At 56.9% G+C, this 14,903-nt stretch overlaps 1 protein-coding gene across 1 annotated transcript in view; it reads right to left on the bottom strand.

Moving 5' to 3' along the window:
- Positions 1-10,991, bottom strand: part of CACNA2D2 (calcium voltage-gated channel auxiliary subunit alpha2delta 2) — a 112,183-nt gene extending 101,192 nt beyond the window's left edge. Inside the window, exon 1 of the mRNA XM_024746606.1 lies at positions 10,911-10,991. Within this exon, the coding sequence (XP_024602374.1) occupies positions 10,911-10,991 (81 nt within the window). The remainder of the gene's footprint in view (positions 1-10,910) is intronic.
- Positions 10,992-14,903: the final 3,912 nt, after the last annotated feature.

Below are 14,903 nucleotides of genomic sequence, written 5' to 3'. Positions count from 1 at the left end.
CCTCAGGACAGAGATGCAAGAGGGAGAAAATTTCGAAAGCACCTGAGTTCTGAACATAACTCCACCCAGCCGTGCTCCCGGAGCCCGCACTCCCGCAGGGCTGGGCCCTGCATCCGCAGCCTTCCGGGAGGAGGAGGCGCAGGCGCTCCAGCAGGCGGTAGGCTGTAGCCAGGAGGCCAGGGAGCCAGGCTGCAGCTGCCCAGGAGGCGGTCACGTTCAAACACAAAGGCGGCGAGGGAAGGGAGAAAATACATAAAAATTACAGGCACAGTAACTGCTTTTTATATAAATGTTCTTATAAAAAGTTTTCCCCAGTGTGAAAGTCCCTTTTTAAAAAGAATAAATTCACGGCACACCAATTTATTCCATGTCTGTAATGGAGCATAAGGAAGGCTCCTCTGTCAACACCTGATCAGGAGGCAACTGGCCGCTACCTGACCCGGCTTCCAGGTCTCCTGCACGACAAGGCAAACAGCAGTAGGCCCCTGGGGTCTGCGAGGGGCAGCAGGAGCGGGTGGCAGGCCTGCCTGCCAAGAGTCAGCATCAAGTGAGACTCTGGGCCTCAGGGCCAAGCCCGACAAACCCCATCGGTGCCCCAGGAGCTGCGCTCGAATGGAAGATTCAGAAAAGAGGCAGCTACAATCATGCTGATGGGGAGGCACACGGGGCTATGGGAGCTGGGGAGCATGGGGCTCTCCCTTTCTAGGGACAGGAGAGAGAAAGCAGTCAGCAGGCTGTGGGGTGGGAGGGATGAGGCCCCTGTGCCTGCCTGCAAGGCCTGTGGAGGAAGCTGGCTGGTGACAAGGCACCTGGGGGTTGCAGGTAGGAGTGGCCTGTCCTGAGCTGTAGGAAGCTCCCCGTGGACTCTAGCTCAGCTCTAAGCCTACAGGCACCCATACTCTTCCCCCTACCCCGATGAAGGCAGCACTTCAGTGGACCCCAGCCCAGGGCAGAAAGGGCTGCTCCCCCTCACCAGGAGGCCCAGAACCTGGAAATGAGGCTCCTGCCCAGTGCCCCTTACCAGCCACAGCTCTCTCATCTGTGAAACGGGGACAAAGTGTGGGTGGCCTCACCACTGACTGGGGGCACTGAGGACGGACAGCTTGCACAAAGCTGTGCTCTCCACAGGGGTCACTTGGTCCAGCAGCCCAGGGCACGGATACACAGGGGTGTGAGGACACAGATCCACAAGCAACTGGCACCTTGCCCCCCTGCAGGGCTGCTGAGCGCAGTGTCAGGCAAAGCGATTTGGGGGGATGTGCCCTGTGCATGGGGACATGGCACGTGCACGCGCGCGCGCGCGTGTGTGTGTGAGCTCCTCACCCACAACTGAGATTTCTCAGCTTCACTAATTAATCGGTTAAGTAGTTCTCGCCTGCTCGGGTGACAGAGCTCGCGGCACCTGCCTCTCTGCAGTCCCACCCTGGCCTGTAAGCGTGCCTGCTCACACCTGCACACAGAGCATGCAGAACTCTGCACTCACCACATACACACGCACGTATATGCTTGCCTGGTCACACATCCCACAAAGCACACATGCATGTGGGATCACACATTCTCACACACACACATAAACATACGTGCCTGGTCATGCCCCTACATGCAGCATTTCGTGCAGGCGCAGCCACTCCCTTCCACAGACACACAAACCTCACCTGCTCACGCTCCCGCTGGCAGCACATGCACACACACAGGTTCACGTGTTCTCGTCTACATGTGCACATACATTCCCACACGCAGCATCACACTTCTCTCGTCTCTCTTCCACACCTGACCAGCCACATCCCACCTCACAAGGCCTCTGCAGGTCAGAGACTGTGTCTCCCAGTGAGTCACGGGACCAAGAATCACCAGGGGCTACTTGCCTTCTAGGTCTGACTGCCTGTGTTCAGGTGGACTCCTGTGAGGCCCGGGCATGAGGAGCCTGCCCTTCTGGTCATGGTCTCCCTACCCCATATGATGGGAAGACTGAATTGGGCCCACCAGAGGTCCCTGGCATCTCCTGCCTCCTATGTGTACCTGAAGGATGCAAAAGCAGAAGGGAGGGGAGCATGGGACACCACTGGCCTCAGCCCCTGCACTCTCCATTCCCTCACAAAGAGCAGTCAGGGACCCTCAATGTGGGCCAAGCCTCGCAGACCCTATGCAAGTTTACTTCTCTCAGGGCATCTGGCACTGAAGCTCCACCTTTTTGGTGCACTGGGCCTCAGTTCCCCTAGGTGGTCTGGATGGTTGCCACTGTTCTGTGGGGCGGGTTAGACCCCCAATCCCTCCCTTCTCAGTCCTCAGATGCCTGCCCCTTTGCTAATCCATCCACTGAAGAGTTACTAGCTGAGCACCTACTCCATGCCAAACCTTGTGGACCACATATCACATATATATATGTTTGTACACTGCAGGCATGTATGCATATGTGCACCCTGTGTGTGTGCACAGCCTGTTTCTCCACCCAGACTACACATCCTCTCAGGTGGGGGCCCAGCCCCTGCCTCTGCATCCTGAGGCTAGGGCGAAAAAGTCCTAGGGTCAGTCACTTGGTTCCCTGATTCTTGGGAACCCAAGGATGGACGGGGAGGGGGCCTGATGAGTCTGCCCAGGATCTACCCCCTGTCCTCATCCCCCCTAACCCCCACCTCCAGCCAGCCAGCTTCCAGCACTGAGAGAGAGGTATAGGAAGGGGAGTTTGGGGCTCTGTAACCTTCTCCAAACACCAGATCTGCACTCACAAGGAGAGGGGAGCCATGCTCAGAGAAGGTGGAGGGAGGCCAGGCTGAGCCTCCATGTCCTGCCTGGTCATGGTAAATGCTGCTCATGTTGCCCCTGGGGCCAGCTGTGGTTTGTCAGAACCAATTACTTCTCTGCCTCTGCCAAATGCTTGGGGCCCCACGGATCTCAGGCAAGTGTCCCCGTGGCTGCCACTGATCCAGCCATGGATGGGGGTGGAGGAGGGCGGAGGAATGCAGATGGGGTCAGCCATCCCCGGGGGCCCAGCATGGAAACCCATTTGGTCCTCTACTCCATCCCCCATCTCCCACCCTTGATTATCCAGTTGAGCCTCCGGCTCTGGACATGCAGCTCCATCACTCTCCAGAGGTGGATGCAGAGGCCAGGGGAGAAGGGAGTACACTCTGGCCTCTCCTCAACAATCTGCAAGCACTTGGTCCCCATCGGAGCTGACCCCCAGCTGTTCTGCTGCAAGGTCAGCCTCCCTGGGGACCCCAGAAGAGAGCCAAGGTGTTTATCAGAACACTTGCCGTGGGAGGTGGGCCTTGCCTTAGGAAAGTTGGACAAACAGCCCAGATTCCCAAGACGGAAGGATTGAGGGGCATCCACTTCATGGGAGGGGCCTGCAGCAAAGCCACCGGTTCTCAACCAAAACTTCCAGAAAGAGCGGCGCTGTCTGCTGGTACGGTTCTGATCATGCCTCTGAGATCGTCTCTTTCTTAAACTGAGGGACCTCAGTCCGAGAGCTGCCACCCTCAAGAACCCAGAGCTTGGTGGCTTCCTACCACCCCTACTCCAAGGCCAGCCCAGCCCGGTGCCCTTCTCTGAGTCCACAGGGCCTGGGAGACAAGCTGCCGACTGGGTGGCTGATTTGAGAAACAGACTCACAGGCCTCTTCTGGGTGCAGATGCCCTTCCCTTCACCCCCACCTGCTTCCTCCCCAGGGGGTGCCTCTGCAGCTGGTTCCCTTCCGTGGCCCATAGGCCCTGTTTCTTCAAGCTCTTGTGGCCTTTGTGTCTCTCCCAGTAAGGTCCCCCAAAGATGTCACGGTCAGAAGGTGCTACAGATTGAATGTTCGTGTCTCCCCCCCAAATTCATATGTTGAAACCCAATCCCCATTGTGATAGCATTTAGAGGTGGGCCCCTTGGGAGGTGATTAGGTCATAAGGGTAGAGCCCTTGTAAATGGGATTAGTGCCTTATAAAGGAGACCCCAGAGAGATCCTTCACCCCTTCCACCACGAGTGGACACAGTGAGAAGACAGCTGCCAGGAAGTGGGCTTTCACCAAACACCAAATCTGTTGATGCCTGGATCTTGAACTTCCCAGCCTCTAGAAACATGAGAAATTTCTGTTGTGTGTAAGTCACCCAGTTTATGGTATTCTGTTATAGCAGCCCAAACAGGACTAACAACAGGGCAGGGAAGAGGAAACCAATTTCCAAACTCCTGGGCTTCAGCAAGCAAAGGTGACACTTTGGGCACCTGAACTTTCTAAAACTATAACTAACTCCTGGAAGGGCAGGCAACTGATAGTGGAGGGGGTCACAAAAGCACCCCCACATTTGCAGGGCTCTGTCTGCAGCCCTTCCTTGCCCCTGCTCCCTTGAGGACAGGGGCTCGGATCCCCATGTCACAGATGGGGGAACCAAGGCTCAGAGAGGCAGGACAACACGTGCCAGGTCCCACGGTACGGGGAGACCCAGCTCTGCCATTGCTCCGCACTTCAGTCTTTCCTCTACCACCCACCATTCAGTGTGGCCCATGGCACAGGCTCCAGGTTCAAATTATAGTTCTGCCACCTACCAGCTGTAGCAGCTCAGAAGACAGCTCTTCTCTCCTGCCCTGAGCCATTCTCTATCCTCTGGGAGATGACCTCAGATGTGGCCCCACGGTGACCTCTTGGCACAAGATGGAAGCTGCTGGCCCCTCTCCCGTGCCTGTATCACCAGGTGTGGGTCTGCTGATCCCACGCAGAGATGCCTCTCCCATAGACCTGTTCCCTCCGCACCGACAACCTCCACAGGAACCTGGGCAACAGCTCTTTGCTGAGGCTGTCCCAGAACCCTGAAGCCTCCTAGCAGGGCTCCCTGCCCCTGTCTTCCCCTGCAAGACTCCAGGAGCAAGGGGCTCTGAGTTAGCCAGAGATGCGACCACCCAGGCATGCCCCTCTGGGGACCTTCCTGTCACTGTATCCTCCACCTGCTGTGAGGCTGTTCTGACCTAACACCCTCACACTCTGGGGAGGAGGAGGAGAGGCCTTGGGAGGGGCAGGGGCTGAGAAGGGCACAACTGCTGGCTCAGCTTAGCAGCCCCAGAGGAGCCATCAGCTTGGGGGTGGCTCCAGGCAGCTGGTGCCCATGGAAGGCATGGCTAACGTGAGCCAGGGCCCCCGGGCCAGGTGTCTTGGGGCAGCCCTCCCCCAACATTGACCTCCCCGTGCCCCCTCTCTGGTGCGGGACGTGTAGAAGAGGTGTAGGAGACCAAAGCCAGTCAGTTGGCCGTCAGGCAGGAGCTCCTGCCACAGATGAACTGGCTTTTGAAAAGCTTCTCAAAAATGGAATTTTCTCCTTCAGGCAACAACGGAGTATGTGCGGGGAGGGGCAAGCAGGAGGGCAACAACCACCCTCCATCTCCCCGCACAGGGCTCGGGAGAGAGCATTCCCAGAACTTACAGTGGGGAGGTGGTGCCAGAAGAGGCCACCCCCAGGGCAGGACATGGGAAGGAAAGAGGTGAGGAGCAGGCTGGGCTAGGGGGACAAAGAGGGGTCCAGGAAGGGCTTCTGCCAGGCTCCAATGGCTCTGCCTCAGTATATCCAATTACGCTCACGTGGCAGCCTCACCACGTTTCAGACGCCCTCCCAGGAGCCCCCCCTCAGTCCCATGCATCCCTGCTGGGTGCTGAGCAAGAGGACCATATGGAAGGAATGATAAGACAATTAACTTTCCATTAAAGAACAATATATGTGGGTTTATAGAGAGGCGAGCGGCAGCAATCTCTACCCAGCGGCACACTTCACACCCGCGCCCCACCCACCCCCTCCTCACGCACCCCACACCCCAATCATCTACACTAGGAGAGAGCAGGGTGCCGCTGGGCCTCAGCGGGAGGTGGCTGGAGGAGGGGGGTGCTGCACCAGGAGCAGAGCCCCTAGGATGATGGTTTGGAGGTTCCAGTAACCCTGGGGAGGGAGTGTGATGGGCCTGGGTGGGTCTCCCTCACCACCACTCTCCGGACTGAGCACATTAGCTGGGACAACCGTGCATGTCCTGCGTGAGTGCAGGTCCACCTGGCCAAGGTGGACTGACTCTTGGGACACATGTGAACCACAGTGCTTTGATAGAAGGACCAACTATAGGTCTGGGGGTCACAACAACTTGAACTCCCATTCTGGCCCTCTCAGGGCTGCTTCTGTCCCCTGGCACCTTCCCCCACCCCAGCTTCCTTCATCCTCTTCTGCTGCCCCTCTAGCGTTCTGAGCTTCCCTGGCACTCCTGGACATTGCTGATCCCACCTGAGATGCCCAGAGAGGACCCCTTACCCCGAAGGGGGGCCAAACACAGCTCTGGCCAGCACCCCCTGAGCCAGTGTGTGACAGAGCATGTGTTTCAGGAACTGGCGGTACCAGAGGTGTGTGGGAGTGGAGGAACGGGGAGAAGGCTGTTTTTCTTTATTTATGTGGTTGCACCGGGTCTTAGTTATGGCAGGCAAGCTCCTTAGTTGTGGCATGTGAACTCTTAGTTGTGGCATGCATGTGGGATCTAGTTACCTCACCAGGGATTGAACCTGGGCCCCCTGCACGGGGAGCGTGAAGTCTTATCCACTGCACCACCAGGGAAGTCCTGGGAGAAGCCTGTTTCAAGGGTACCTGCGGAGGGCCCTGTTCCTGCCTCCCTGAGCCCCTCAGGAAAGGGGTCCTCAATGTGGCCAGATTTTGGTCCTTGCCTGGAGCCAGCTCCAGATGTGGCACTCTGCAAATATTAATTACACATTCCCAGGGAGCACTGAGCAGACACGGTGTGAGCATGGCCAGGGGCAGACAAGATGGGCTAGGACTATGGTGCCGTCACTGGTTCAAAAATCCCATTTCTGGCTACCCACAGAAGTGGGGACACATGAACAGCATTTGTCTGATTCACCATGACTGTCCAGAGAAGCACAGCCGTGGGCAGGGGAGCAGGAGACTTGGGGTCAGGGATCTCTGAGTCCTGGGGTCTCGCTCTCTGTGGATGCAGCTCAGCAGTCCAGGGCAGGGACCGCCCCAGGCCTGCACCTCTGCCTTGATAGTTCTCACCAACCCCACCACTACCCAGGGCTAGCAAGTCAGGGCTCCAGGATGGGACTGGTGGGTAAAGACAGTCAACCACACCTTGGTTTCCTCACGAGTGACTAGCAGCATACAGCCGGGCTAAGGCCGTCACGGGGGCGGAAGCAGCCAGGGACGTAGGCAGGGCTCTGAGCCACTCCTGCCCTGAGACACGTGTGGGGGTTGATGTGGACTGAGAAATGCTCCCACAGGTCCAGACTTGGATTGAGCTTTCCCAGAGGACAGCCTGTAGTCCACAGACGTGACCATCCCACGTCTCTGCTCCCATACCAGCTCTAGCCAGACAGACTTTCCTCACCCCCGACCCCCACCCCAGACAGAGGATCTTCTCACTTCCTTCTGTAGAGACCCTCCACGGAAGGTGTCTCACCCAAATCAGGAATCCGTCCCAGGGCTGGTGCACCTGATGAGCCACTGGTTCTTCCTCCTGTCTGACTATAATTTGTCCTGCTTTGCTTTCCCACCAGGTCCCCAGAGTTGTTCCCTTTCTACCCTGGACACCCAGTCAGAAGGGAATAGGTCCCTGGCTATACCCATCAGAGTGACCTGGGCTTCAGAGTGGGGAGACAGGCTGTCTGCACATGGTCCCCCGTGCACCCCCAGGCACCTGATGAATTATTCATCCTGATCAACCTCATTATGTGAATGAGCTCAGAGCCCAAGCATATGCTCTCTGCTGTCCCCCGAAAGGATGACAATATGGTGCTGATGGGCGAGGGTAGGAAAGGGGTTTAGGAGACCTCGCTCAGCTTCTAGGGGCCCTGGAGGGGGCAGACTGCAGTAGAGCCCATACTTCTGTGGCCTGTTCACGGCAGGAGTAAGCCAGGGCTGGCAGGGCTGGGTTTACCCGGTGGGGCATGGCTCAGGAGCACCAGGCCATAGTGGGCGCTCCTACTCTGTGCTGGCCCTGGGGTTAGATGAGGAAATGTGACAGGGTCTTTGCAGACAGCCCCCACACTCCACCAAGGTGTGCCATGGTGTCCAGCCTGTAAATGGGCCACAGTCTGCACCCATCCACACCCCCATGGGGTTGTGGTGAGGTCGGGAGGAGGAAAGTGCCAAGACAAGGAAAATGCTCCTAAATGCCACCGTCTGCAGTTTCTGAACTCTTGCAGCTGCCAGCTCTATGGCACCCAGCTTCCGGGGGTCGGGCTGCCTCTAGGACTGGGGCTGGTGGAGAGGGCAGCCATGTTGGGAAAGAAAGCCAAGGATCACCCCAGTGGCAAGGTGTTTGGGGGCCCATCGAGGAAGCATGGAGAGGGCCGGCCCTAATGGGAACTGAGGCCATAAGCTCGGCAGAGGTGGTACCAGGGTCCACGGAGCATCGCATCTGGGTCAGGGCTTTGATGCATGCGTCCTCCTGACTCTCAGAGCCTGGCTCTCAGGGCATGGGCTGGCCACATGGGCCCTCTCATATGCACTTGAAGGAGAGCTCTGGTGGCTTTGTCAGGGGTGCCAGGGGGTGTGGGGAAGAGGGGCCGGTTGGCTCCCTCCTGCTCTCACAGGGTTGCCCTTTTCCTCTAGAACTCTTCACCTGCTCCCCGGCCGCCCACCTCACAGGGGTGTCCTGTGCCAAGAAGCAGCCCCAGAGCTGTCAGTGGGAAACAAGAGGCTAAGGAAGCAGGTGAGAAAAACTGGAGCAGGACAGAGAGCCACTGGAGAGCTGGCAGCCGTCGACAGGCAGAGGGATGCCAGAAGGAGCCCAGAACACCAGGTCAGCACTTCTCTGCCTGGCCATAGCCACACCAAACCTGGCCCAGCTCCCCTCTTTCTCAGGCTCATCCTGCCCACCCCAAGAGGGAAGGCCTAGCTAGAGGAGAAGCAGCGCCCTGGGACAGGAGTCAGGAGCCCTGTGTTCAAGCCCCAGTTCTGCTGTACCTGGCTGCGTGACTTTGGTAACCACTGGGAAGGTGGGAGTGGGGAAAGATGTGCTCATTGGTGAAAGTGTCTGGAATCACTCAACTCCCATCAGAAAGGAAGGAAGGGAACAACATATCCTGGGAATGAAAATGATCAATGAGGGAAATTCAGATTTGATTTCTAGAAGTGTATCTGTGTCAGCCTGTCCCCTGCCATTCTCACCACCTCATCCTCCAGCCAGACCTCCCAGCCATGCCATGGACCAAGAATGAGGATCAGAGAGGGTCTAGGACTTGCCCAGGAGCACACAGTGGGTATGCTGAGCTGGATTCCATCTCTGGTCCGCACCATCCAAGAAGCTATGGTTCAGACAGACCTGAGTCTCAGGCATGAAATGTGTATGTTATTTTCCCACTGGCAAACTTTTAGGGTCTGAGTGCCCACGACTATAAAATAAGCAGTATCCTTGAGCTGAGGATTGAAAGTACAGAAGATTCTTGACTGGAAGTGCATGGTTAACTCCTTATGTGGGGTGCATCTTATGTCCCAATATGAAGCTTGGAGAGGCACATTACACACATTCCAGGGAACTCTCATTTCTTCATTAACCTACACAGCTGCACTCTTGGCAGTGCCCACTTAGAACCTAGTAAGTGCTGGGTGCTATTCCTGAGCATAAATTGACTTCTGTTCCGGAACAGCTTTTCCTACAGTGCCTTCTCTGGAAAGCTCTGCCGGCCTCCAAGTGTGGCTGAGTCATTGAAAGTTCACAGGAAGAGAGTACAATGGGGGTTACTGCAATTCAAGCCCAGTAACCAGGGAAGGGAGATTCAGAGAGGCTGGGCCACTGGGGGTGGGCGGAAGGACCCCCAGCAAGTTGATGGCTCAGACCCCCACCCGGACTCCCCCTCCTAGCTATGTTACCACCACATTAGCCACCCCTGATCAGCCCCATCCTGTGCCAGAGGTCCTACATCCACAGCCAATGTCAACACATTCACTGCCACCCCCATTTCCTGGGTACCTGCTACAAGCTAAGCATGGGGAAAGGCCCGAGGACACCACCTCATAGCAGCTGCCCCACAGACGTACCTCTGCTGACCTGGCCCTGACCAAGAGAGACACAGGAACACAGTGGCGTATCTAATCGCCAAGCCGGGGGCCTGGACCCCCAATAATAACTCCACTTACTCTGCTGTGCCCAAGCCCACCATCAGTACGAGATCCCCATTAACCCCCTGTTCAGTTCAGGTTGCACTTTCCGGCCCAAGCCTCCAGTAAGAGCTCCTTAAAGTCCAGCACGTACCTGGGAGCCCCACCCCAAGCACTCCAAGAGCTCAGCTCTCCAAGCCTCTGCGTTTCCACGTAAAGAGCGACAGCTCAGGAGCCTGTGGCCCGACAGCGACACATTTTGCAGCATTCTGGGGGTGACGGATGGCCTGCTCTTCACATCACTATTTCAAATATTAACATAATCTCCCAGGATGAATGTGGTCGCTGGCGCCTAATCAATCACCCCTCCCACCCCCGACACCTCATCTCACCAAGCACTCGCTTGCCACTTGTCTCGTGCTGCAGCTCCTTGAGCAGGCAGCACTGACTGCTCTCCGGGGCTGTTCGGCCTGGCCACCCCACTCATTGCGAGGACAGTCTCTCTGGCTTCCGTGCACAACTACACCCACGGGACCCTCCAGGACCTGGACTCCACTCCGTATACTGCCTCAAAAACAGATCCCACCCTCCTGAAAAGCCCAACACCTACCCATCAGAGCCGACTAAGTACCACTTCAACATTGTGACCTGGGGAAGAGCAGGCCAAGACCCGAAGGAGTCACTGTGTCTCTAGCTGTTTCGCCACCTGCCCCCACGAGTCCACAGTGTCCCATCACGCTGGGTCCTCAACTGCACCAAGCTTTCCTCACTCCTTATTGCTGAAGCCCTTCCCCCACTTCCAGCTGGAACAGGGTCCCTAAAGGGAAAGCCAGTGGCACCAGGCTTACCTCACGGAGCTGCTGCACACCCCCAAAGATCCGCATCACGCCATCGATCTCCTGCTCCAGGCGCCGGGCCCAGTGCTGCATCCTGTGTGCAGAGAGGAGAGGAGTGTCAGGAGGACCCGCCTGGGGCTGGAACAGCCCCGCCCCAGCCACCGAGAGGTGACACGCAGCAGCCGCCCCTTCAGAACCCAATTTTCACTAGAAGAGAAACAGAGGCTGGGAACCAGAGCGTGCCTCTGATTCCCTTTGAAGTCTGGACCCGGTGGCCCAGGCTCTCCTCACGTACTGTCGGACAGCCAGGGAGGGGAGCAGATTATAGTTTAAATGCACTGAGGGAGTCCAGCGTCTCCAAGAAGCCTGCAGGGAGACTATTTTTCACCGTGAAGAGGCAGCCCTTGATGCTGCTGCTCTGAACATGGGGACTCAGGATACCAGGGAGGAGGGGACGGGAGTGAGCCTGGTGTCTGCTGGATCTCTGAGCCTTCTGCCCCAAGGCTGGGTGGCACCTAGGTAAGGGGAGGGAACATGAGAGCTGCTGCCACCACCAAGTCACTGTGTAACCTGGGGCAGGCCCCTGCCCCTCTGGGCCTCATTTAAACAGTGGACATGGAGAGCTTCCTGCTCAGACGGCCCTCGCCTTTCCAGTACCCTAGTAAACAGAGGCTCATCACTAGATGCCCCACGTGAACTGTCTACCCACAGGTCCAGTTCAGACTATCCCACACCTTTCTGGGGGCCTGGCAAGCCCCATGAGCCCTTCACCAGAGCCACCAGCCTGAGCAGGTCTCCCTTGCACTGGTGCCACGCTGAGCTCGCTTTAACCTATCTGGGTCTCACTATCCTCCTCCAGGAAGTGGGGATAATTTGGGGCCACCTTGTAGGGTCTGAGAAGAACACATGGGAACTGGAGGGTCAAGGGTGCTGCACAGGGATCTCTGTGAGGGGACAGGATGGACAGGTGGTCACAAGGTCCTGCATTCTCAGCCCACGCTCATGAACAGGGATGGTGTCTGGGGAGAGGGATGGCTTGGGTTCTAACCTGTGATCCCACTTTAGGCAGTGCCAGATCAGGTGAGCAAAATCACACCAGCGCTTGCCAGGGCCTGCTGGCCAGAGACACTCTCCACACTGCCAAAAGCACTTTCTGCTGTGACCAAAGCCCCTGCCCTAATGCATCTGAAAGGCATCTCAACTTCCCCTTCCCACCAGACACAGAACAAAGCCTTCCCCGGGAGGGCTCATAGTAGAACTACCACACAGACTGAAATATGCTCACAGGTTAATAAGCACATCCCGTGAGGCCAGGTAAGGGTGGGGTGAAGCCAGCCCCCAGCTTCTGGAAGGGTACCCCAGGAGCCATGGGATCCGGGAGATTGAGTCTGGCCCCAACTCCTGCCCTGGGCCTGCTACCTTCCCCACCACCCCTACTGCCACTCGGGGCCAGGATTCTTATAGCTCCCTGGGTCAGAAAAGCTAAAGTCTTTACCCCAGCCCCCTGCCCCATATCCCTGTGGCTGGGGGCTGGGCCCTTGCCATTGTGTGTGCCCGCATCGGTTGGCATGGGAACTCAGATCAGGAAGCGGGCGGATCACTAATTGCAATTTGCCAAGCTGAATGTCAGGACCGTGATAGAAAAAAAAAGTCAACATCAAAAGAAAGAGGTATTGGGCTTCCCTGGTGGTGCAGTGGTTAAGAACCCGTCTGCCAACGCAGGGGACACTGGTCCAAGCCCTGGTCCGGGAAGATCCCACAGGCCGTGCAGCAACTAAGCCCATGTGCCATAACTACTGAGCCTGAGCTCTAGAGCCAGTGAGCCACAACTACTGAGCCTGCGAGCCACAACTACTGAAGCCCACATGCCTAGAGCCAGTGCTCCGAAACAAGAGAAGCCACCGCAATGGGAAGCCCGTGCACCACAACGAAGAGCAGCCCCTGCTCGCCGCAACTAGAGAAAGCCCGTGTGCAGCAACGAAGACCCAACGCAGCCAAAAATAAATAAATAAATAAAATCTAGTTTTTTAAAAAAGAGAAAGAGGTATCAGCTTCAGCTTGTTGCTGGCTGAGACACAGCCTGATGCCCACCTCTGCTCCCCACTGCAGGGGAAAAGCTAACCCCAAGCCCAGGTGGAGGCCGGGCTGCAGGCCAGGCTATGAAGAGTGATCAGGCCTCAACCACCAGGGGAGGTTTTTTGCTGGGGGAGGGCAAAGCCCAGCAGAGAATGGAGATCCTGCTTGTCCCCTGGCTCCAGGTCACCAGGAGCTGATGGTTTGGCCCTGGCTGAGCCATAAGAACCTGACAGTGTGTCAGGTGGCTGTTTTATGCTCCTGAGACAGAGCCTGGGATGCTGCTATGGGCCACAGGGACTGGCCTACCCCTGACACATCAGAACAGGCACACCCTCCTGGGGTCTAGAGGTGGCTCTAGCCCTTGGTCTGGCACGGTGGGTCTGATGGGTAGACCCCAGGCCCCAGCTGCAATGCCCACCATCACGATGCCAGGGAAAACAAGTTATTCTGATCATTCACCTAAACCAAACCCAACTAGGAAGGCAATATGTGTCCAAGAGTTTAAAAGAACGTGATAGATCATTCATTTCATCATCACAGAGACATGAATTTGTGGGTTCCAGAGTTTGGCTGGTGTCCCAGTGCTGGTTCCAAGGGGTGACACATGGGACCCAGGAGGCCAGGAGTCAACTATGCACCTGCAGTGTTCTTGCCCAGAGGCAGGAGAAACCACCCACCAAGCCCGTACTAACCCTGGCCAGGCACAGTCATACTCACACCAACAGAAGGGCATGGGGGCTTTGAAAGGATGCGGGATGCATCAGGATTCATGGCGCCACTGGGTCAAAGGCAAACTGACCAAATCCTGCCTGGGGTCCCATCAATATGGACCCAGGTGCCTGCATCTCCCATTGCTCCCTGGCCAGACAGTGTGGCCCATAGGTCACCCCCCCAACAGGGTAGATCCCCCTGCTGGCTCCCCACATCCCTGTGATTTTCCATGCGATTCATTGAGATGACACTGCTTATCTCCAAGTGTCTCTAAGTGCCAAATTAGCAAGACAGTGAGGAGAGAGTGTCTGGGAGGAGGCACGTGCAGCTGGGGACTGCAGCCGGCATGATGTCTGGTGTGGCCATGACAGCCTCACACCATTATGTCCTCCAATGTGCCCAGACCTAGTGGGGTGCAGGCACTGAGCCCCCATTTCACAAACAAGAAAACTGAGGCCCCTGGCAAGGACAGGTGCGGAGCCATGTTCTACAGAGAGAAGCCAGACCTGTCTTCCTGGCTCCATCAGCTCCATGACCCCACCCTCCTAGGACAATGCAGCCCCTGGGAAGCCTAAGGGAGAGGCTGCCTCTGTCAGCTGTGTGACCTCGGAGAGTTCTTGCCCCTCGGAACCTCAGCTTTCCGGTCTATAAACAGGGAAGATAATGACTGGCTGAATACCTTTCAGGGCCAAATCCACACGGAACCTTGATGGGCAGTATTATTATTGGGCAGTCCCCTGAGGGCTAGAAGCTCATCAAATACAGCCCTTCCTCGCTTCCCAGTGCTCAGAAAATCTTCCCTGAATGCCTGCTGGGGGGAGAGAGCACAGAGGGAGGGAACTGTGGAAAGGGTTTCCCTAATGGCTCCCTGTAACCCCCTGCTCCCCAGGCTGAGAGAGGCTGGGAGCAGGCACAGGGCAAAGATGTGTGTGTCCCAGGGCTAGAGGGTTGAGGGCAGCCCAGCAGGAAGATGACACCAGCTGCTGTGGGACTCCAGGTCTTTTAGTCTCCAGGGCATGTTTCAGAACCAAGAGGAGTATGTGAGGGAAGAGGAGGTGTCATCATTAGGCAAGGGAGCAAAATCATCCATATGTGGGGCGAGGAGCTGGAGCTGAGGACCCCCTTTAGCAGACAGAACTATCAAGACTCCCACTAGAAGGCTGGGGAGGCCCCAGGTCAAGCTACAAGAGCAGTGAAGGCCTCCAGCTCCGAGCCCAG

The sequence above is a fragment of the Neophocaena asiaeorientalis genome, unplaced genomic scaffold (assembly GCF_003031525.2).
Source record: "Neophocaena asiaeorientalis asiaeorientalis breed wild unplaced genomic scaffold, Neophocaena_asiaeorientalis_V1.1 scaffold779, whole genome shotgun sequence".
Lineage (NCBI taxonomy): Eukaryota > Metazoa > Chordata > Mammalia > Artiodactyla > Phocoenidae > Neophocaena > Neophocaena asiaeorientalis.
Note: the sequence above shows the minus strand (reverse complement) of the source record. Positions and strands in the feature narration are given on the sequence as shown.